Source organism: Podarcis erhardii, assembly GCF_964252035.2.
Source record: "Podarcis erhardii genome assembly, chromosome: 3".
NCBI classification, from domain to species: Eukaryota; Metazoa; Chordata; class Lepidosauria; order Squamata; family Lacertidae; genus Podarcis; species Podarcis erhardii.
In genome coordinates this window covers 74,233,818-74,257,972 of record NC_138507.1, presented here as the reverse complement: position 1 = coordinate 74,257,972, position 24,155 = coordinate 74,233,818, and the positions used below count along the sequence as shown (strand labels likewise).

Sequence of the window (24,155 nt, the reverse complement as noted above, 5' to 3'; positions counted from 1 at the left end):
ATTCTGCCCCCTACTGAGGTCCAGCTCTGAGGGCCTTCTGGTGGTTCCCTCCCTGCGAGAAGTGAGGTTACAGGGAACCAGGCAGAGGGCCTTCTCAATAGTGGTGCCCACCCTGTGGAATGCCCTCCCAGTAAATGTCAAGGAAATAAACAACTATCTGAATTTTAGAAGACATCTGAAGGCAGCCCTGTTTAGGGACGCTTTTTATATTTGATGAATTATTGTATTTTAATATTTTGCTGGAAGACGCCCAGAGTGGCTGGGGAAACCCAGCCAGGTGCACGGGATATAAATAAATTGTTGTTGTTGTTGTTGTTGTTATGGTGCACCTGTAGCAGCTGGGGGCACTGTTATACAGTGGTTCCGCTCCTTCCTCCTGGGCCGTGTCCAGAAGGTGGGGGGGTGAGTGTTCAGACCCCTGGGCTCTCACTTGTGGGGTGCCTCAGGGTTCTGTCCTCTCCCCCATGCTTTTTAATATCTATATGAAGCCGCTGGGAGAGATCATCAGGGGGTTTGGACTGGGTGTTCATCAGTATGCAGATGACACCCAGCTCTACCTCTCCTTTAAATCAGAACCAGTGAAGGCGGTGAAGGTCCTGTGTGAGTGCCTGGAGGCGGTTGGAGGTTGGATGGCGGCTAACAGATTGAGGTTGAATCCTGACAAGACAGAAGTACTGTTTTTGGGGGACAGGAGGCGGGCAGGTGTGGAGGATTCCCTGGTCCTGAATGGGGTAACTGTGCCCCTGAAGGACCAGGTGCGCAGCCTGGGAGTCATTTTGGACTCACAGCTGTCCATGGAGGCGCAGATTAACTCTGTGTCCAGGGCAGCTGTCTACCAGCTCCACCTGGTACGCAGGCTAAGACCCTACCTCCCCGCGGACTGTCTCGCCAGAGTGGTGCATGCTCTAGTTATCTCACGCTTGGACTACTGCAATGCGCTCTACGTGGGGCTACCTTTGAAGGTGACCCGGAAACTGCAATTAATCCAGAATGCGGCAGCTAGACTGGTGACTGGGAGTGGCCGCCGGGACCACATAACACCGGTTCTGAGAGATCTGCATTGGCTCCCAGTACGTTTCCGAGCACGATTCAAAGTGTTGGTGCTGACCTTTAAAGCCCTAAACGGCCTCGGTCCTGTATACCTGAAGGAGCGTCTCCACCCCCATCGTTCAGCCCGGACACTGAGATCCAGCGCCGAGGGCCTTCTGGCGGTTCCCTCATTGCGAGAAGTGAGGCTACAGGGAACCAGACAGAGGGCCTTCTCGGTAGTGGCGCCCGCCCTGTGGAACGCCCTCCCATCAGATGTCAAAGAGATAAAGAATTACCTGACGTTCAGAAGACATCTTAAGGCAGCCCTGTTCAGGGATGTTTTTAATATGTAATGCTGTATTGTTTTTAATACTGATTGGGAGCCGCCCAGAGTGGCTGGGGAAACTCAGCCAGATGGGCGGGGTATAAATAATAAATTATTATTATTATTATTATTATTATTAACATGACGCCTTCATCTGCCCAACCTGCAACAAAACATGTCTCCTCCATATCGGTCTCTACAGCCACAGAAAACGCTGTCACTCTCCAATGGTTTGACTTTAACCCTGAAAGTGCACCCTTCAGTTGTTTTCCGAGACAGATGGATGAGCTTCCAATTGCTTTCTAGTTCTGCATTGTGATTTATTTCACAACTAATGTGGCCTTTTTAAACTACACCATAGATTCTGGCCCCTGATAGATCTGGAATGTCCAGAGCTTGTATGTCTCCCAGGGTAACAGAAGTTTTTTAAGTCATCTTCATCCTTCTCAGAACTTCTTTCCAAAAGGGTGCAACTATTGAGCAATTCCAGAGTAAGTGACTGCTGCAGCTGGTTGTCCAAGGTGAGAACAGAATGATGGATTAGAGAGGCCCTTGGCCTGATCCAGGAGGGTCTTCTAGCATTATCTATATGGCACTAGATCATCAGTATCTATCCTGGCCCATTCAGGTGCATTAGAGTCTAATTCTGATCTCCAGAACATAGCCTGGGAAATCAAGTACGCTTTGTAATACATAAATTGGGGAGAGTAGATCTTCTTTGTGCAACTGTGAGCTTAATTTAGAAAAAGCAATATGCGGCTTTATGCCTGCGTCCAAATAAACTTCCCAAACAGCTTGCCTAAAGGGAGGGTGTGAGGGGAAGACCTCTTAAAATATACATTGTATTTCTTCTTAACATGTGCATTCTAAGTGCATTTCTTCTTAAAATATGCATTCTGTCAGGCGGCAGAGAAACCAACCCCCACAGCAGGTTGCCAGGAACGGACAAGACAAGGAAAAATGCTTTACATCTGCTTTTATTCAATATTTACAGAGAGAGGCTTGGGAATGTAGCCTTTCGGAATAATGGCATTGTCCCGAGTGAATCTCCACCCCCTCCGTCTCTCCCACGTCCTCATTTGTCAATCTCATAGTCTCTCCTTCAGGTGCTGAAAAGTGCCCTCTGCCTTTGAGCTCTTTGCTCTCCTACTTTCAAGTCTCACCGGATTCTGGGAGGGGGAATCCAGAATGCTTTCTAAAGAAACTGAGTCCGTCAGTTGTTGCTCCCCTTCTTCTTCCTCCTCCTCCTCCTCCTCCTCCCCCTCCTCCTCTCCCATTATTTCCCAGCTTTTCCCCTCATCTGCCTCTGAGCTGTGACCTCCCTCAAACCCCTGCTGTAATTCTGAACTGTCTTCCTCTTCTCTGGAAGGGTCCGGCTGGGGAGGCGGTCTCTCCACCATTCCTCCTCTGCCCAGTCCCTGACACATTATAATACATAGTTTCAACTGGAAGCTGCTTTGCAATGTTCAGGGAAAAGCAAAATCTTAAGGATAACTATGTTCTGATTCATATAATAGTCCATGAGCAGAGATCAAGTCAGTTTGAATTAAGATCCACAAAGAAAAAATTCCTCAAGCATCCATAATTTAAACAGGCCATCCTACTTAAATATCAAAACTGCTGAAATTGCAAGACACAGGAAACATTATGGCTCCATCAATGTATTGATACACAGAGTGGCTGGGGAAACCCAGCCAGGCAGGGTGGGGGTATAAATATATTTATTATTATTATTATTATTATTATTATTATTATTATTATTATTATTATTATTGAAAGTGACAAAGCTAATTGTATTCCAAGAGACAATGCAGGAGGCAGGCAGCCATTCAAATATAGGTTGCCTCCTCAGATCTTACAGTAAACCTCATACTTCATCTTTGCTCCTAGTTTGCTTTTGGCTAAACACTCTTCAAACTTTCTGTCCATTTCTTGGTTCTGAGATTCTGAGAACAGGCTTTTCCAGTCACCGACAGATCCTGCAAATTTTTAAGATAAATGAATAGTTGTAACATATATTCAGAAGGTATTTTATTAAGCTGGAGTCTCTTCAGTGGGGTGGATTTGCAGCAATGGCTTCGCAGATGCAGTGTCACTGAGACTTGCTTGAAAAGGGAGCAGATGGCCAAGAGGGGCAGCAAAATTATGGCAGTGTGATGGCAGTCTTTTACAAAGGAACTTTTCTTTGCAGCTAAGTCAAATTTAACTTTAAAAGAGGATAGTGGATTGGTTCTCGCTTCACAATAGGGTAGACAATTATGCAATGTCAAAAAAGTGGATTTGCATACATTTGAACAGAAATACATCTCACCAGATTGAGAAATACCCCAAGTGACTTGCCAACCTTGGACTGGACAGCCCTCAAACAGAGGACACCTTTAGCTAGAGAACGACTAGGAACAGCTCCTAAAAATAGATCACTGTCTTCTGTAAGGTAGGACTCATGGGCATCCTATTCCACAATCTCCAACCATCTCTTGTGGGATGTATGTCCAAGTGATATTTGAAAAATCACCACCAGTTTCTCTTTTAAAATGTATTATCCAATTCAACTACTTCTGACACCAAAGTAGGAGACACAAAAGACAGGACTACCTGATGGTGTGAGGGGGACCTTGGTATAGTTCCTTCTGATGGATCCCTCCCATGCCAAGTCCCCCATATAATATGGGTGCCCTCTTAGCTCTTGGAAACAGGGGGCAGAATCAAATCTTTGTGGGAAATCTAAGTGGTGGCTCCCAGTTGCTCAGTGCTGTCCACTACTGGGGGGGGGATATAATAATAATAATAATAATTTATTATTTGTACCCCGCCCATCTGGCTGGGTTTCCCCAGCCACTCTGGGCGGCTTCCAACAGAGATAAAAAATACACTAAAATGTCACATATTAAAAACTTCCCTGAACAGGGCTGCCTTCAGATGTCTTCTGAATGTCAGGTAGTTGTCCATCGCCTTGACATCCGATGGGAGGGCATTCCACAGGGCGGGCGCCACCACCGAGAAGGCCCTCTGCCTGGTTCCCTGCAACTTGGCCTCTCGCAGTGAGGGAACCGCCAGAAGGCCCTCGGAGCTGGACCTCAGTGTCCGGGCAGAACGATGGGGGAGGAGACGCTCCTTCAGATATACTGGACCGAGGCCATTTAGGGCTTTAAAGGTCAGCACCAACACTTTGAATTGTGCTCGGAAACGTACTGGGAGCCAATGTAGGTCTTTCAAGACCGGTGTTATATGGTCTCGGCGGCCGCTCCCAGTCACCAGTCTAGCTGCCGCATGTGGACAGGAGAGTCCAGAGCAAGCATTAGAAAGGGGTCCCAATGGGGCATGAGGAAGTTCCCAAGTTTGCTGCATGTTGATACCAGAGACATGATGATGTTAGCTTTTTCTCCAGCATAATCCTCAACAATTTCTGAGCTGATTTTATTCAATCAAACATGGATTCCTTTTCCTTGCCTTGAAATCACAGGTCTGGACTGAAAATTAAACCTTGCAACCCTTTGTGGCATCCCTACTTTACAAAAACATACACAAAAAATAACTTGATAAGTAACTGTAGATGGTTGTGATCACTTAGCAGGCAACTATTGGTGAAGAATCTTATTAACTCCCACCATACTCTAGAAATTTACCTTTGCGGAAAAGAACATCTCCAAATGCTCCATGAGTTTCAGCAGATTTCTGCTTCATAGCTTTGAAGCTGCCTTTTTCTGCAACACTTTTAATTTCTTCTTCAGTCAGGGAAAACCCAAAGAATTTAGCTATTTTTTGCAATCCTGATTGTAGATCCTTTTGTTTTTTCATAAACAAGAGAGAGCATATTGCATATGTCAAAAACATTACATCTATAGTGGAGCAAAAGTAATGTGTTTGTTAAGTTAACCTATCATCTACTACTCAGTAGTCCAAAGATTTCACTACCCTTTTGTCAATCTCATTTAAATACCTGTTTAGGCATATGGACATATGAAGCTATATGTTTAAATTAGGATTGATGGATTATTATTTTTGTATGTCAGCTGGCAATGTTTTTTCCCTTTCTTTTTGTTATATTTTAAAATAACATTACTTAAAAATATAAATATAAAAATGATGTTTTAACTCTACGCTGAAGGTGGAGACCAATGTCATATAAAAAGAAACTCACTCAGCTGTGATATCAGACCTGCTTCCTCCTGGCCTTGTAATAGTGACAGGTGTAGAGTGATCTAGGTATTCTAGCCTAATACATGCTTTTGCTTTCAAAACTCTGGCCAGAAGAAAACATCTCTTTGGCTTAGCTTCCAGCTTAGGCCACAAGCCTACACAACAACTGTGTTATGAGCATTTCAGGAAACAGTCAGGAATGAAATGGCATGTCCATGTTCGGATTCCTGCTCCGTGTTTGTAGTCATGGGATTGTTGTCCATCACGTGACGGTGTATGTTTTCTTTTTCTTTTTTTAATAAATATTTATTAAGGTTTTTAAATATAAATGCACACATAATAAACAATCTTATTTCTGTCATAACAATTTCATCACTTCTTTGGACTCCCTCACGTCTCCCGCTCCCATTTACATCGTTAACGACGGTGTATGTTTTCATTCCACAGAGTGGAAAGTGACGGAGACAGAATGTTTTGATATTACTGTGTTCCGGAAAGTGGGACTATTGTCCTTGTTCTTTCTCTCTTTGCTATGTGATGAGAAAGAGGAAGGAGCTAAGTCAGAATGTTCCGAGTGTATTATATGTAAATAAATGTAGATTAGCCAAAGTGCTGTGCTACTGAGTTCTGTTACGCAAACTGCGAATACTCTGTGGATCCCTAAGTGTGCTGATGTTTCTTGGTATCAGTCACTGTGATGTTCGGGCTGAAGAAAGCTTTGGAAGCTCCCGAACGACAGACCAGGAGGGAGAGAACATGCCAGTTGGGCATGTGTCTCTACTAGGGTCCTACACGAGAATAGGACGATCCTAACAGTCTGTGTGCACTCATCACAGACAGGACATTCACCTATAAAGTGCCCTTGTGCATTTATCTCTTCAACAGCATTTCACAAAGAAACCTAGTTTTGATATCCCTGGGGCTAATGTTAACCTCACCTCCTTAAGTTCTTCGTAACATATGCCCATGACATTTTCATCATCAACGTACTTGTCCCATTCTGAGACATGGTCAAAGTAGGAGCCCCAAGACACTGGATAAAAAGGAGAAGAGAGCTGCATGATACCAACAATTTAAAGCTTATCATTATAAGCAAATTCAGCTATACAAAATAGAATTGCTGGGGGAAGCAGCACTGTTTTCCACAACAAACACATTGAATTAGAAATTATACAAATTAGAGGAGCATTTCATCAGTTTTTCCTTTCTGTGTGGGGGTTTAAGAGGTTCCTAGCGCTTTCCTTTTGGTGCGCAGAAGCTAGTAGCTTTATTTTTCAACTTTTTCCCCAAATAACCCAGACACAGCATTTTATGTCATTCTGAGTGGAAAGAATGTGTGACCCACCAGTACCCTACCAGAGTAAGCTCGCCAAAACATCTTCACCATTTTTGTGGCATCATCCCTGGTTTCTTCCATGCCCAGAGCCCCCTAGAATTCACACATACACCTTAGATCCTTAACGCAAAGACTATCTGAGAACTTTAAGCTCACCGCTAGCATACACACATAAACTCATGTGCATACAAACATGTGGGAATTCTCATTGGACTGGCATTCCCATTCATGGGGACATGGATGTTTTAAGAAGGCATGTACATGATGGCTGTCATGGTCTGGCTGGATGCACAGGAGTGGCGAGAGGCACCAGCTGGGGAATCCCAAAGGGAACCTCCAAGTGATGACAGCTCAGAGCCCAGGGAATTGGTGGTGGGACAATGATGAGTTGTCAGAGGGAGAAGAGGGAGCAGGCTGGGAAGAGGGGGTGTCAGAAGCTGAAGAGGGGAAAGGGTTTAGTGAGCAGGAAGAGGCTGGGGCAGAGAGCAGTCCAGAATCAGAGAGAGAAGTGGAGACTGGAGAGGAGAGGTGTCAAGAGGCAAAGATCAGGCAGGCTGCTGAAGAATCCAGGGGGTCTTCCCCTCCTGCTGCAACTAGGTACCCCCCGGTCTCCCAGAACCCATAGGGGTATGAAGAGGGCAGAGTAGAGGCAGGCAAGGTGATGGAGCCTCAGATTGCTTGGAAAGGAATTGGGGGAGGAGTAGTCTTAGGCAGATGCGGGAGGCGGGGGGACCTTTAGTCCTTGCAACTGTCTCATTGGGGCAAGATCTAATGGGAGGAATTGCTGTGCTCACTAGACCTGAGCTGTTTTGTCGCTTTGAATAAAGAGTTAACTTCACCGACACATTGTGAGTTATTGCTGACCTGCTCTCGATTCCCGCCCTGATAATATAGGATTTTAAAGGTTGAAACCAGCACATTGAAATTAGCTTAGCTTAGTGCAGCTCATGTAGGTCTAGGGTCTGGATACTGAGGTCCAGCGCCAAGGGCCTTCGAGAAGCGAAGTTACAGGGAACCAGGCAAAGGGCTTTCTCAGTTGTGGCGCCCACACTGTGGAACGCCTGCCCATCAGAGGTCAAAGAAATAAACAACTACCTGTCTTTTAGAAGACATCTGAAGGCAGCCCTGTTTAGGGACGCTTTTTATATTTGATGAATTATTGTATTTAATATTTTGCTGGAAAATGCCCAGAGTGGCTGGGGAAATCCAGCCAGATTGGCAGTGTATAAATAAATAAATTATTATTATTATTATTATTATTATTATTATTATTATTATTATTATCAGGTCACATGTGGCCAAAGGTTAGCATCCAACAGAAGTTATGCCGCTAGATTCTGGAGTGATTGATGTTGCCGGTCCATCTTCAAAGGCAGAACCAGGTAAAAGCACACTAGAGTAGTCAAACAGTTATCATACATTGGAGCCAACTCCTAGGGGCCGAGGTCTCCCTTCGCCCTCCCCCCATAAAATATTTGAGGTGGCCAGCTCCCACCGAAAGTTGATGGACATTTCCATTCAAATTGTGTCTGTGTGCTACTTCCTGAGATTGATTATGCGGGGAAGGGCTTACCTGCCCCTCCTGACATTTTATTCAAGTTGGCACCCTTCTTTCCATAGCATTCTTGACTGAGTCTAGGTCCTAAGTCTCTTGGAAAGGATGAAGCTGGCATATTAACCAGAGTGGACAGTACACACTCTCGGCTTCTGCTGCCACCTTGATATCAAAATGGGGTGCTGGATCCAGAACCTCTTCCCATATATTATTTTTGACATTTGCTGTAAAATAAAAAGGATACCTTGTCCATTCATAAAATCTGTGAAATATGCATCCCATGTTGCATTAGGAAAGCCAGGAAAAGTATTGTTGAAATGAAAATAAGACACCACTGTATCTTTGGGATTCCGAGTCAGCACCAGTATCTGAAACACAAAGATATAAATCATGCTTTAAGATTGTGCTCTTAATGCTCTGAAATAACATTTAAGTGAATGCTGTAGTAACACAGTCTTAGCTGAAAGACTATAAGATGCATGTACTCACCTTGGCTTTACTTTTGAAAATAGATTTGGGTAGTAAATGAGGAGGGAGATGAGTTACTATGATCCTTCTGGAAGGTAATTTCGTCATCCTCTTAAATAAGATAGGAAATAAACACTGTGGTCAATTTTGAATTTAATCAGTTCATTTCTTCGTTACATTGTAGTATGGATTGCAATGGAAACACTTCCTTCGAGATTTTTCACTAGATCTATTTTTATTTTATTTATTTAATCCCTAGCCTGCTTGGTTCCTATATGCCTACATAACACACAAAGCGCTCTTCCCAATTCTGATTTTCAAACACAGCTACCACTGTTCTGGGAAACATTTTTTGAATATGTGTCATGTAAATAAAACTCTTTGATTGTGTGCACAGTTATCAGTATTTTACAGTTAATTTTTTAAAAACCTGGTGTTAAAGAATGATGGATAAACTGCCAACTGACCAGGAAAAAGGAAAAAGAAACATGATGATGAGCTAGATTTCTGGCACTGGCAGATTTCTCAGCTGACATAACAGTTTATTTGTGCTGCTGTTAGTACAAATGACACAGTGAAATCAACATCTGTAAGGGAAAGTGCATCTCCAATCTAAACCAAACAAAAATTGCAAACCCTCTTCCATGACTTCAGGTGAGGTTGTACCTCCCTGGTACATGTTATTATTATGCCCTATGTCTTCAATCTACTCTTAGGCTAAAAAGAATAACAGTCAGAGATGGGAATACATGCGACTGCACCATGAAATGACATGAAACAAGTTCAGAAAATAAATACATAAATAAACTTGCTTCAGAGACACGGTGTCCATCAGGCCATGAATACTTTGGCTTGGCCATCTATGCCCCTCAGGCTGACGCTACATAATCACCTGGCCAACTGCTACCAAGCCGCAGCTTCTTATACAGTGGTACCTCAGGATGCGAACGGGATCCATTCCGGAGCCCCGTTCGCATCCCGAACAGAACGCAAGATGCGACAGTGCGTCTGTGCGTGTGCGGGTCATGTTTTGCCGCTTCCGCACATGCGCGTGATGGCATTTTGACCGGAAGTAACACGCTCCATTACTTCCGGGTCACCGCATAGTGCAACCTGAAAACGCTCAACCTGAAGCGTATTTATCCTGATGTATGACTGTAGTTAAAAATAGGGGAGAAGACAGAAACTGGCCACCTCATCAAAATATTACTCCCCTCTTGAAATGAAAAAGGTATTTAAATATACCTTCTCGAAGAAACCAGAGGCCTTTCTCCTGGGTATGGTTAGCCATGTGGTGTTAAAGAAGGATAGAACTTTGTTTTTGTATGCCACAACAGCAGCAAGGATCCTTATTGCAAAGTATTGGAAGACACCAGATCTACCCACTTTGGAAGAATGGCAGATGAAAATGACAGACTACATGGGACTGGCGGAGATGACGGGCAGAATCCGTGACCAGGAGAAGGAGACAGTGGAAGAAGATTAGAAGAAATTTAAAGACTATCTTAATAAATACTATAAGATTAATAAATGCTAGATTGACAGGGGTTTAAAAATAATGTGGTTTTCAGAGATCTTGATTAAGAAAAGGAATGGAATTAGTAAAAAACTCTTGGGAAATAAGGGAATGGATTTGCTGATTGGATAATGAAATTAGAATACAAAACGGGGAGGTATGAGGAAGTCGGGGAAAATAGGTTGAGAAAATAAGATTGGAAATTATACCTGTTGGGTTTTTGTTTGTTTGTTTGTTTTGTTTTTATTGTTGTTGTTTGTATTTGTATGTTCTTATTGGAAATTTTAATAAATATCATCTTAAAAAAACAACAAAATATTACTCCCCTCATCCCAAAGTGATGCAATTCCCCCCCCACACACACAAACACACAAATATAAGCAAAATCTCCATGGAAGGTTTTCCCCAAACACCAAAATGTGCTAGGGAAAGCATTAAGGCAGATCCCCACTGTACATTTAAAGTACCTGTATGTTCAATGCGCATTTGTAACAGAGCTCACAGAGCTACAATTCCCAGCAAACAAACAGTTCCCAACTGTAACAAACTATAGTTTTCAGGATTCCTTGAGGGAAGTTAAATGTGTGGTGTGGCTCTGCAGTAAGTTGAACAGATAAGTTGAACACCCAATTGATTGGAAAGAGTGTGTGCTGCTGGTTGACATGAGCTCATCATATATGAAGGAAGGCCACTGTTATTTCCCTCTAGCACGGGAATCCAAATGTGTGCTCCTTGGGTGACAGAGATCTGCACGCCATTCAAGGGGGTCTGATGCTTCCTAAACTCATTTTTTAAAAGAGTGGTTCTCCTAGACAATGAGCACTATCTGTCTGCTTTTCAGAGACTAATTAATGTCAGTGATGGTGCTGATTGCTGATGAACTAACCTTGATGGCATCTGGATCCTCAAACTCAAGACGTGGAGGCAGTGCCAATTCCTCTTCAATCGCCATTCTTCTTTTATTTTCCTCTTCTGTATATTTCCCAGCCCTGAATTCCAAGTCACGTAGCATGGTTTCAAGCCAGTTTGTACCTGGATGAGATGCAAAATGTCTGGGGCATGTGCTTCATGCTTCTTTTTAATAACTTGCTCATGGAAATCCCTGCTGCTCAAGGGCACTGTCCTCAAATAAAGAATTTGTCCAAAATGTATAAGTTATGATTAAATTGGCATTTAAAAGACGAAATTGTTAAGGATGTAAGAATATAATAGTAAAATGACCCCAAGACTTCAGATATACAATAGAATTGGAGAAATGAGAAAATCTTTGAAAATATGATATCAAAGTTACAGCCTGCTATTTAAAGAAAGAAAACTTTTTAAAAATGATGTATAGGTGGTACCTCACTCCATCAAAATTGGTGAAAATGAACAAAAAAAATCAGTAGTAAGTACTGGAGATGTAAGTATAAGGATGGGAATCTATTCCACATGTGTCTTTAGAAAGCATTCCAGACCCCCCCTCCCAGAACCTGGTGACCCTTGAAAGTAGGAGAGTGGAGGGCTCAGAAGTAAAGAGCCCTCAGCACCACCCGTAGAATAGATGACGAATGAGGAAGTGGGAGAGAAGGAGAGGAGAGATTTACTCGGGGCAATGCCATTATTCCAAGAGGCTGCGTTTCCAAGCCTCTCTCTGTAAATGTTGAATAAAAGGCAGATGGTAAGAACTTTTCCTTGTCTTATCCATTCCTGACAACCTGCCACAGGGGTTGGTTCCTCTGCCTCCTGACAGTAATGGAATTAGTAATGGTCAGACATGAATGTGTAGTCTGGGGGTGAAGCCAAATCAGACAGTTCTCCATTTTTTAGTGTATCAATAGGGAGAGTCATACTGTATAAGTACTTCTCCTATGACTCTTTCCTCATCATGGTTGGGCTATTGATATTCCTTGGCTATATGTAATTGCACCTATGTAATTTGTTTTTCATACTGAATATGTTCCACGTGTGGTTATGTTCTTCATATACTACATTTCATAAGACATTTTTGTTAGAGTGGAAAAGATGGCTACTCACCTGTTTTAGGATATCCTACCAGGATCACATCATCCGTTCTGGCTTCAAAGGTTTCAAGAGCTTGGAAATTTTCTAGCTTGCAAACAGCAAGAGGATACAAAATCCCTTTATAGGTAAATAGCTTATCTTCTGGAGCTAGCTTGTCACCATCAGCCAAAAACTTGTCCAGAACTTCAATACGTTTCCTGTTCGTGTTCATCTTTGTGTCTGATGGGATGGACACTTGATGAAGACTGAGATTTGAGCTATTCTGCCTGAACAGATTAATACTTATGTTGATCAGAAAAAGTTAATATATTACCAAGATTACGATTCATATCTGGTGATGCAGTTCACAGTGTAAAGTTACTGTTTAACCAAGATGCCTGTAAAGTACCTCTAGCCTTACATTTCCCATTCCATGTTCACAGCTGTCCTTGACATTTGGGCTTCTGATTCTTTCAGAAGTCATCAGCATCAAGAATAGTTTTGCTGGATCAGTTCAAAAGCCATCTTACCTAGCATCAGGTTCTCACAGAAATTGGTTTAGTGTCTTCAGAAAACAGTCATTGTGTGTGTGAAACAGGCGAGAGAGACTCATTAGTAAGTGTGGTAAACAATGAAAAGGGCCAGTAAGTTGTACAGCAGCCATAATACCATGTATATGTCCATTGATTGAAATTATAGCAGTGCAAATAAATGATTTTAGACCACCACTTCCAATGGTTTGTAAAATAGTGTTATTTTCCAACAGCATTTTACAAGAAGATAAACAATGAGCCATACACAGTTGATAACCTTCATCCATATCAGCTAGTTTCTTCTGCTTTTGTCTTAAGAGAGCTATTTATTTCTCTGGCTAAGTTTTCTTAAACTATTGCACACAGTAGTATGAACTACTGTGGCCACACCCTTACATAAAAGCTTTGCTTTAAATGCCTTATCTTGGCATTCTGAGACCAAATGCCACCCTTCAAAGTTTAGCACCTCAGGCTCTGAGAATGAGGAAGTGAGTGGGGAAGGAGTTAGCACCAATTAAACTGAGCTGACTGCAGCTTCTGGGAGCTTATGACCAGAGGCTGTGACCAGGACTCATAAACAGGGGAATTTGTGAGGATGTTGAGCAGGGAAGGCCCTTGGTGCTGTCTCATGGTATGCATAGACCCAAGAGACATGGGAGATGAGGAAGCTGCTGCAGTGACCTGCAACACCTGTACCATGTTTGTCTTCCTCCCAGAGAGCATGCAAAAGTACACTTGTGGCAACTGGAAACTGGTTGCCTTGTTGGAAGAGAAGGTATAGCAACTTGAGGCCCACCTAGCCCTACTTTGAGCTACAGAGCAAGAATTTTTGAATAGAGTTGAGTGGACCATGCTGGACTAGTAACACAGGTGGGGTGCGCCTAGAGAGGAAGAAGATTGCCCACTGCAAGTGATGAACCCCTGGAGGAACATGACACACAGAAGAATGGCTGTCAGGAGCCATGCTGCATCACTGGAGCTGCAAAATGGATCCCACACGCTCACCTCACAGTTTCAACTGGGAGCTGCTTTGCAAAATTCAGTTAAATGCGAAATCTGAAGGATAACCAATTTTTATACAATAGTCCATGCACAGAGATCAAGTCAGTTTGAATTAAGATCCACAAAGAACAAATTCCTCAAGCATCCATTATTTAATCAGGTCAACATGATTAAATATCAAAACTGCAGGAATTGCAAGACACAGGAAACATTATGGCTTCCTCAATGTTCTGTACAAGTACACAAAGCTAATAGTATTTCAGGAGAGCATGGAGGAGGCAGGCCGGCCTTTGAATCTAGGTTGTGTCATCAGCTCTTGCAGTAAACCTCATACTTCATCTTTGCTCCGAGTTTGCTTTTGGCTAAACACTCCTTAAATCTTCTATCAACTTCTTGGCTCTGAGATTCAGAGAACAGGCTTTTCCAGTCACCAACAGATCCTGCAAACATTTAAGATAAATGACTAGTTTTAACATATATTCAGAAGGTATTTTATTAAACTGGGGTCTCTTCAGTGGGGTGGATTTGCAGTGTCATGGCCACTTGCTGGAAAGGGAAAGGGAACGCCAAGACAGCAATGAAGTCAATACTGTGTGATGGCAGCAATAGGTGTTCTGCTGTTGCTCCTGTGCAGCCCCACCCTTGCCACTTGCTTAGCCTTCCCTTCCCCTGAATAGCAGCAGTGGCTCCACTGTTGGAAGGCTGTGGTTTCACCTCTGTTCCACTGAGCCTGCTGCTCCTGTTGACTCCTTTGGAATTTGTTAGCTAAAGGAGGTAACTGACCTTGACAGAAAGGAACCATAATTGTTTGCTCCTCAGCCAAACATCACACAGCTGCTGTTAGGATTTACTATGAAACATGCACTCACCGTGCATAAGTCTCTCACACAGGAGCTGTTAATTACAACTAAGTCAAAATTAACTTTAAAAGAGGTCAGTGCATTGGTTCTCGCTTGACAATAGGGTAGACAGTTATGCAATGTCAAAAAAAGTGGATTTGCATACATTTAAATAAAAATACATATCACCAGACTGGGAAATATACCAAGTGACTTGTGTGCTCTTTAAACAAACCTTGGCCTGGACAGCCCTCAAACAGAGGACACCTTTAGCTAGAGAACGACTAGGAACAGCTCTTAAAAATAGATCACTGTCTTCTGTAAGGTAGGACTCATGGGCATCCTATTCCACAATCTCCAACCATCTCTTGTGGGATGTATGTCCAAGTGATATTTGAAAAATCACCACCTGTTTCTCTTTTAAAATGTATTATCCAATTTATCCACTTCTGACACCAAAGTAGGAGACACAAAAGACAGGACTGCCTGATGGTGTGAGGGGGACCTTGGTATAGTTCCTTCTGATGGATCCCTCCCATGCCAAGTCCCCCATATAACATGGGTACCCTCTTAGCTCTTGGAAACAGAGGGCAGAATCAAATCATTGTGGGAAATCTAAGTGGTGGCTCCCAGTTGCTTTGCGCTGTCTACTACTGGGGGGAAAATATGTGAACAGGAGAGTCCAGAGCAGGCATTAGAAGGGGGGTCGCAATGGGGCATGAGGAAGTTCCCAAGTTTGCTGCATGTTGATACCAGAGACATGGTGATGGGAGCTATTTCTCCATCACAAACCTCAACAACCTCTGGGCTGATTTTATAAAATCAAATACAGATTCACATTCCCATACCCTGTGTTCTTGAATGATAAATAAAAATCCAGAAGAAGAACTTGGATGCCTTGAAATCACAGGTCTGGACTGAAAATTAAACCCTTTGTGGCATCCCTACCTTTAAGAAGGTTACGCAAAAAATAACTTGATAAGTAACTATACATAGTTGTGATCACTTAGCAGGCAACTATTGGTGAATAACCTTATCAACCCCACCCTAGAAATTTACCTTTGCGGAAAAGAACATCTCCAAATGCTCCATGAGTTTCAGTGGATTTTTGCTTCATAGCTTTGAAACTGCAATTTTCTACAACACTTTTAATTTCTTCTTCGTTCACGGAAAAACCGAAGAATTTAGCGATTTTTTGCAATCCTAAATTTGGATCCTTTCCCCCCGAAAACAAGAGATAACATGTCAAAACAGTATATTCAGTCCTTTCATTTTAGCTGTATGCAACAGTGCGTAGTACTGCCACCTTTGGGGAGGGGGAGGTAGCACGAGGGCTCTTGGAAGCATTTGTCCAGCTTAGGACAAGGAGGCACAATGCTCTGACAGGATCCTGGCGGCCTGCTGTCTCCTTCCCAAAGTCAGGCAGGGGAGGCTTCTTCACCCAAGCAGCAGCACCCTGGTAGGTGGGTGGGTGGACAAGGGAGCATCAAGCAGCCACTCCACCCTCACCGCCCAGACTTGGCATCAGGCCATGCCCCCCCCACTGGCTCCTCCCCCTGCTTGCTGGTGAGTACTGACACTTTTTTCAGTAAAAAAGCACTGATTGCATCTATAGTGGGACAAAAGTAATGTGTCTGTTAAATTAACTTAGTACCATCTACTGCTACAGGTCTGATGGGTGGGGTATAAATAAATTACTACTACTACTACCCTTTTGTCAATCTGATTTAAATACCTATTTAGGCATATACAGCTATATGCTTGAATTAGGATTGATGGGTTAATTTTTATTGAACATGTTGGCTGGCTTCCCCCCCCCCCCTTTCTTTTTGTTATATGCCCATAAAATAATTAAAAAATATAAAAGTTCTAACTCTACACTGAAGATGGAGACCACCCCAAAGAATTCAGCTTTTTTCTTCTTCTTCTTATTCTTTTTGCAATCCTGAATGTTGATCTTCCCCCCCCCCAAAAAAAAAAAAAAATCCAAGAGATAACATATTGCATATGTCAAAACATTACATCTATAGTGGGGCAAAATTAATGTGTCTCATCATCATCTACTACTCAGTAGTCCAAAGATTTCACTACCCTTTTGTCAATCTCATTTAAATACCTATTTAGGAATATGGACATATGAAGCTATATGTTTAAATTTGGATTGATGGATTACTATTTTTTTGTGTCAGCTGGCAATGTTTTTCCCCTTTCTTTTTGTTATATTTTGAAATAACATTACTCAAAACTCTGGCCAGAAGAAACCATTTCTTTGGCTTAGCTGCCAGCGTAGGCCACAAGCCTACACAACACTGTGTTATGAGCATTTCAGGAAACGGTCAGGCATGAAATGGCATGTCCGTGTTTGGATTCCTGCTCTGTGTTTGCAGTCATGGGATTGTTGTCTATCACATGACGGTGTATGTTTTCATTCCACAGAGTGGGAAGTGACGGAGACATGATGTTTAGGTATTACTGTGTTCCGGAAAGTGGGACTATTGTCCTTTGTTCTTTCTCTCTTTGCTATCTGATGAGAAAGAGGAAGGAGCTAAGTCAGAATGCTCCGAGTGTATTATATGTAAATAAACGTAGATTAGCCAAAGTGCTCTGCTACTGAGTTCTGTTAAACAAACTGCAAATACTCTGCAGATCCCTAAGTGTGCTGATGCTTCTTGGTATCAGTCACTGTGATGTTCGGGCTGAAGAAAGCTTTGGAAGCTCCCGGACGACAGACCAGGAGGGAGAGAACATGCCAGTTGGGCATGTGTCTCTACCAGGGTCCTACACGAAAGTAGGACAATCCTAACAGTCCGTACGCACTCATCACAGACAGGACATTCACATATAAAGTGTCCTTGTGCATTTATCTCTTCGACCACATTTCACAAAGAAACCTAGTTTTGATATCCCTGGGGCTAATGTTAACCTCACCTCCTTAAGTTCTTCGTAACATATGCCCATGACATTTTCATCATCAATGTACTTGTCCCATTCTGAGACATGGTCAAAGTAGGAGCCCCAACACACTGGATAAAAAGGAGAAGAAAGCTGCATGATATCAACATTTTAACACTTAACAGACTCTCTGTTAGCGTACTCACATAAACTCACCTGCATACACACATGTGGAAACGCTCATTGTATCTGCTTTCCCATGCATGTGGACACTGATGTTTTAAGAATGCATGTGCCTGCATGTAGGTTTTTAAATGCTGAAACCAGCACTTTGAAATTAGCCTAGATACAAATTGGGAAACAGCGCAGCTCATGAAGGTCCACTATCATGAGTCGTGCTGCTAGATTCTGCACAGATGGACGATACTGGCCCATCTTCAAAGGCAACCCCAGCTAAAGCACATTACAGTAGTCAAGTCAACAGGTTGCCATAGCATTCATGACAGTGTCTAGGTCCAAAGTCCCTAGGAAAGGATTCAGTGGGCATATTAACCAAAGGTTAACACTCCCAGCTTCTGCTGCCACCTGGACATCAGAATGGGGGGGGGCAGATGCAGGACCTCTTCCCATCCTGTGAACTACACTTGCATGTGTGTGTTTTTTTCAAAATAAGGATACCTTTTCCATTCATAAAATCTGTGAAATATGCATCCCATGTTGAATTAGGAAGGACAGAAAGGTTATTGTTAAAATGAAAATAAGACACCATTGTATCCTTTGGATTCCGAATCAGCACCAGTATCTGAAACACAAAGATAAATCACGCTTTAAGAATGTGCTCATAATACTCTGAAATAACTTTTAAGTGAATGCTGCTGTAAAGGAATCATAGCTGAAAGAATATAAGATGTATGTACTCACCTTGGCTTTACTTTTGAAAATAGATTTGGGTAGAAAATGAGGAGGGAGATGAGTTACTATGATCCTTCTCGAAGGTAATTTCGTCATCCTCTTAAATAAGATAGGAAATAAGCACTGTGGTCAATCCATTCCTTTCTTCACTACCTTGTAAATTGCATGTAACAGAAACATTTCATTCTAGATCTTTCATTGGAGTATTTTTATTCTATTTATTTAATTCCTTGCCTGCTCAGTTCCTATGTGTTGACAACATACAAAGGGCCCTTCACAAATTATCGCTTTCAGGCATAGCTACCATTTCTTTGGAGAAAATTGAATATGCGTCATGTGATAAATACAACTCTTTTATTGTGTGCACAGTCACCCACATGTTTTTATATTTCCTGTAAGGTGCCCAGAGTACCTGAGGAATCCTAGCATGATGGGTGCATAATAATAATAATAATAATAATAATAATAATAATAATAGGTGTTTTTAAAAAACCGACAACTGTGCTTAAAATGCTTTTCAGAGATGAAATAAAGTCAGTGATGTGCTAATTGCTGATGAACTAACCTTGAATGCATCTGGATTTCCAAACTCAAGGCGTGAAGGCACTGATAATTCCTCTCCAATAGCCTTTCTTCTTTCCTTTTCCTCTTCTGTATATTTCCCAGCTCTGATTTCCAAGCCGCTGAGCATCGTTTCAAGCCAATTTGTACCTGAAGCAGATGACTTATGTCTTATGTATGTACTTGAGACTGGCACACATGACCACTCTGGCTTCGTGCTGCTTTTAAATATTTTGCTCATGAAAATCCCTGCTGCTCAAGGACACTGCCCACAAATGTCCCCTGGTATCCTTTACTGGTGACTTCTCACCAATGAGAACTGCATGGGCAGAAAACCTCAGGGGATTGTGGTTATACAGGTAATATCCGTGTGTTGCCCCTACTGACTGACAGATGGGGACTACAGCACTATGACTTAGGGATGGGTGAATTGGTCGGTTTTGGTTTCTCTCAAAGCTTGAGATCTTTCTGAACTTTTGGAGTTCTGGATTAATTGGACTTGTTGAGATGCCAGAATGTTGAAGTAATTGGTTTTATTTCTGAAGGAACCAATGCATTAGGAATTCAGCAATGTTCTCATTTTTTCTTTCTGAATATTGCAGATATGTGCTTCAGTTCATTGGTCATCCTGCTCCCTTCACATCACATGATAATTGATACTGATAAGTTGATATATGAATAAATTGACATTGAGGACATCTCAAAAAAGCAAACTTAATGTAATTGCACATACAATTCTGTCAAGACTCTTTTTGAATGGACATGTGGGCACAGTAACAGCCCCACAGAAAATAAATTGTGCTGTAGTTGCATGTACAAGCACAACAACTTTGCTTTTGTTGAAGTGTTTTATCAAACTACATGTGCACATTGCTGTCATCAGGGTGTGGGAGAGGGGAGAAGTAAATGATCTAAAGATGTGGAGAACAGAGTCGTGATGTCCATGCATCAATTCTGAATTTTTGACATTCTATTATAAATGAACTTTTAATCTTGACTTTATTTTGACTAGATCAGTAATGGAATTATCAATGATCAAACATGAATGTGTAATCTGGGGGTGAAGTCAAATCAGACAGTTCTCCATTTTTTTGAGTATATAAACAGGGAGAGTCATATAAGTACTCCTCCCATGACTCCTTCCTCATCGTCTACATAGATACATCGTCTACATAGATACATCGTAAAATCTTGGCTATATGTAACTGCACCTTTATAAATTGATTTTTATACTGAATATTTTCCATGTATGGTTATGTTCTTCATATACTGCCTTTCATAAGACATTTTTGTTAGGGTAGAAAATATGGCTACTCACCTGTTTTAGGATATCCTACCAGGATCACATCATCCGTTCTGGCTTCAAAGGTTTCAAGAGCTTGGAAATTTTCTAGCTTGCAAACAGCAAGAGGATACAAAATCCCTTTATAGGTAAATAGCTTATCTTCTGGAGCTAGCTTGACACCATCAGCCAACAACTTGTCCAGAATTTCAATCCCATGTTTACTTCTCATGGCCATCTTTGTGTCTGATGGGATGGGCACTTCAAGAAAACTAATATTTTCTGTATTCTGCCCAAACAGAACAAAGTTAATAGATTACCACAGTTGCAATTTGTATCTGCTGAGGCATTCAGAATGTAAAGTTACTCTTTAACCAAGATTGCTGGAAGATGTCTAGAAAACATCTCTAGCTTTTGCATTCCCATTGCATGTTAACGTAAGGTTACCAGACGTCCCCGTTTCCTGGGGACAGTCCCCGGATTTAAAAATCAGTCCCCATATAAAATCCATTTTGTTGCTCAACCCCCTTTACAACTGTGCTTTGGGGCCCTGCAGATTTCTGTTCTTTCTCTTGAGCTACTTAATATTGACATTGCTGTTGGGAAACCTTTGCAGCTCGAGGGTCACATTCCTGCAAGATTCCAGGAGCCACATGCCAGTGCTGGGCAGGATGAGAGGCCAAAGTAGACAGAGCAATGAATGCAAATTTTTACCTTTCTATAGTAGGTACACCCACACGTAGCCCACTTTAGCATTTATCCAGGTAAGCCAGAGTCATTATCAGAATCCAGCCAGATAGAAACCCTCATGAAGAGTATGAAACATGGCCTGTGAGGGGGGTCGTTTGAGGAGAGGAGTGTGTTGCTTGGGAGGGATATGTCCTGGAGAGATTCCCAAGGGCCAGATAAAGAGGCTTTGGGGCCATATTTGGCCTGTGGACCTGAGGTTCCCCACCCCTGATCTACAGGGAACTCCCAGGAGAGGTCATCTAGAGATGTGGGTGGAGATATCACCAGTATATGGTGATATACAGCTTTCCCTCTCTTTTCTGTCAGATGCAGAGGAGGCTGTGGGTGTCCTGAATCAATGCTTGGGCATGGCAATGGGCTGGATGAACGTGAATAGACTCAATCCAGGCAAGATGACGGTGCTGTAGGTGGGTGATTCATACACCCAGCTAAATGGGGTTCAACCTATTCTGAACAGGGTTGGCATTCCATCTAAAGAATCAGGTTCATATCCTGGGGTCAGTTACTGATCCAGCTTTGTCATTAGTGGTTAAAGGGACCTCTGTGGTTTCTTTCTATCAGCTTCAGCTGAAATGCCAACAGCAACCATACCTAGGTTGAGATAGCTTGGCCACTTTCACCTCCTATTCAGACTATTGTGACATGGTATATGGCAGGTGGCTTTAAGGACAGCCCAGATTCTGCAGAATAACTAATGGAAATGGGCAGTTGGATCATATTGCACTACTGCTTTGGTCGGCCAATTTAAGGTGATGGTTATTATCCTTTTAACCTGACTTGGGACCAGGTTACTTGAAAGATCAGCTTCTACCATATATACCCCCCTACCAGTCATGGCATGGCTATACATTATCTCCTGTAAGAGAGGCAGCATACCTCAGAAAAGCAGTTGCTGGGAAACAAAAATACCTAACACGCTGTTCTCTCTACAGGGCAGTAGGAACACTAGTGAAATTGTATTGTGAGTACAAGCAACTGGAGTGTTGTTTTCTAGCAGCGTTTTACAAGAAGATAAACCATAAGACAGCACAAAGAGTAATATGAAGTTGAAGACTTTTATTCCATATCAGGTGGTGTCTTCTGCTGCTGTCTCAAGAGAGCTATCTATTTATCTGACGAGGTTTGCTTAAACTTTTACACACTAGGAAGGTATGAACTTTTGGTTCCACACCCTTACACAAAAACTTTGTTTTAAATGCTTTAACTTGGTTTTCCCGGAACTTAAACCCCACCCTTTGACATCTGGCGCCCCAGGGCCTATGAAACATAAGAGCTCTTGCCTCTCTAGTCTGGTGTGTGGTTTCCCACAGAAGCCTCTGAAGCCCCCATGGGAAGCCCACCAGCAACCACAGGAAGGCAACAGCCCTCTTCTGCTCTTGTTTGCCAGCAAATGGGATTCAAATGCTGCCCCTGACCATGGAGGTAGAGTGGTAGTCATTTTGACTAGTAGCCTTATTCTCTATGAATTTGTCTAATAGCCTGAATTCTTGCCATCTCCACATCTGGTTAGTGTGAGAATGTTGAGGAAGGTAGGAGAGGATATATTGATTAAATATTATCCCTCCTCACTCACGCTACTTAAGCAAACAGCAGAGCACATTCCATTGCAGATTGCTGGAAGCAAGTTGATGATTTGTTAGAATCCTTTAAATTAAGCAATGTAGTCTGGCTTGTCTGGTCTGGCTTGTTCCTGGTAAGTTTCCCCTTTATTTCCATTTTAAAATAATAATAATAATAACAACAACAACACAACATTCTTCTTTAAAAGTAAGAATAAAGTTGACTTACATTCAGTTCACAGCAGTAATCTAAAGGTAGGCTTTATCTTGTGCTTACATTTACATTTGTGGAGAAAAGAAGTCTGAGCTGGGCTGCAGACTTTCTGTCCTCTGTAAGGAAGAGCCAGAAGATGAAGTCCACGCCTATCTACCTGGTCACACACAAGGGGAAGAGGCTCCAGAGCAGGTATGACAGGAACTGGAGCCACATTCCCCTGCATGTCCACTCTAGGCAAAAGGAAAATGTTGCATTTGACTGCTTCAGTGATGATACATCCCACAGTTAGGTACTGTGCAGATTCCAGCAAACTGCTTTCACCAAGACTTCTGGGACAAAGCGATAGAACCTCCATTTCTGAATATGTGAAATCCAGTAGTTATTCATATCTGTCTCCAGTCCAGATACATCCAGTCCAGATAAATGTAACTTTTAAATTTGTCATATGCAAAACATAATCTGCTCAAAAAAGTAGTCTTCAAAATCATTATACCAAATTTAAAAATGGAAATTAAAATTCTTAAACATTTTCCAGCTTAGGAAGTCTTTCTTCTTTCTGTTCTAGTAATTAGGTCAGGCAAGTTTGAGGCCCTCCAGAGGTTTTGGGACTACAACTCCCATCATCCCTAGCTAACAGGACCAATGGTCAGGGATGATGGGAATTGTAGTCCCAAAACAACTGGAGGGTCGAGTTTGGGGGTGTCTGAATTAGGTGAATGATACCACACAAGTCTGCTCACCCCTCTTTGTGCGGCAGCGTTACAGGATGGCAGAGGCTTCACAGGGGCCCCGACGAGGCAACTGAAGCAGTGGTGCCCTACTTGGTAGACGGTGGGGGCTTAAGCCCCCTCCGCCTATCAGGAACTGGATCATAGCCTGCACCCGGCTTTGGTGAATGGGGATGCAGGCTGTGGACTTGGGCTGAGCCAGGGCGCAGAGCCGACAGAGCAGGTAGGCTTCCCTCGGATCCACCCATTGGCCATTTAAGCAGCCCGCATTTAAGCAGTCCTTCGCCAGGTTTTCTTCCCTGCCCACCCACCCTCAGTTTCAGCTGATAGTCAGTGACTTTGCTGTGGCTATGGTAGTCGCTGTTCTTTATAGGGCCGGGTAGGAATTTGCCCACCGGGCTAATTGGCACCGACCTGGTGGTTGTGCTTACCTCATAGCAATTGTCACAACCAGTTTGGCATTGTGTCAATCCTTTGTTTTGGATGGAGGGGAGGTTGTAGTCTCTGCCTGCCCCTCCAAATGCTGGG

At 42.6% G+C, this 24,155-nt stretch overlaps 2 protein-coding genes across 2 annotated transcripts in view; both read right to left on the bottom strand.

Annotated features, from left to right (window-relative positions):
- Positions 1-2,317: 2,317 nt before the first annotated feature.
- Positions 2,318-12,599, bottom strand: LOC309338558 (sulfotransferase 6B1-like). Its single transcript, XM_081855883.1, has 7 exons — positions 12,386-12,599; positions 11,256-11,401; positions 8,875-8,964; positions 8,630-8,753; positions 6,433-6,527; positions 4,981-5,137; positions 2,318-3,333 (listed from the first exon to the last, which is right to left on the bottom strand). The coding sequence occupies exons 1-7, from the start codon at positions 12,582-12,584 to the stop codon at positions 3,203-3,205; spliced, it is 942 nt and encodes a 313-aa protein (XP_081712009.1). The 5' UTR covers positions 12,585-12,599; the 3' UTR covers positions 2,318-3,202.
- Positions 12,600-13,087: 488 nt separating this feature from the next.
- Positions 13,088-24,155, bottom strand: part of LOC309338623 (uncharacterized protein) — a 46,347-nt gene continuing 35,279 nt past the window's right edge. The window contains exons 8-14 of the mRNA XM_081855943.1: positions 20,410-20,691; positions 19,096-19,241; positions 18,540-18,629; positions 18,297-18,420; positions 17,655-17,749; positions 15,786-15,942; positions 13,088-14,327 (exon numbers count right to left, since the gene is read on the bottom strand). Coding sequence (XP_081712069.1) covers positions 14,197-14,327; positions 15,786-15,942; positions 17,655-17,749; positions 18,297-18,420; positions 18,540-18,629; positions 19,096-19,241; positions 20,410-20,691 — 1,025 coding nt within the window. The 3' untranslated portion in view covers positions 13,088-14,196. The remainder of the gene's footprint in view (positions 14,328-15,785; positions 15,943-17,654; positions 17,750-18,296; positions 18,421-18,539; positions 18,630-19,095; positions 19,242-20,409; positions 20,692-24,155) is intronic.

Excerpts from the sequence above, each read along its gene's own strand:
- LOC309338558 (XM_081855883.1), bottom strand. The coding sequence starts at position 12,584 with ATGAACACGAACAGGAAACGTATTGAAGTTCTGGACAAGTTTTTGGCT. Across the intron at positions 11,402-12,385 it reads GGTAGGATATCCTAAAACAG|GTACAAACTGGCTTGAAACC; the intron begins GTGAGTAGCCAT and ends CATCTCATCCAG. Across the intron at positions 8,754-8,874 it reads TTTTCAAAAGTAAAGCCAAG|ATACTGGTGCTGACTCGGAA; the intron begins GTGAGTACATGC and ends TTTGTGTTTCAG.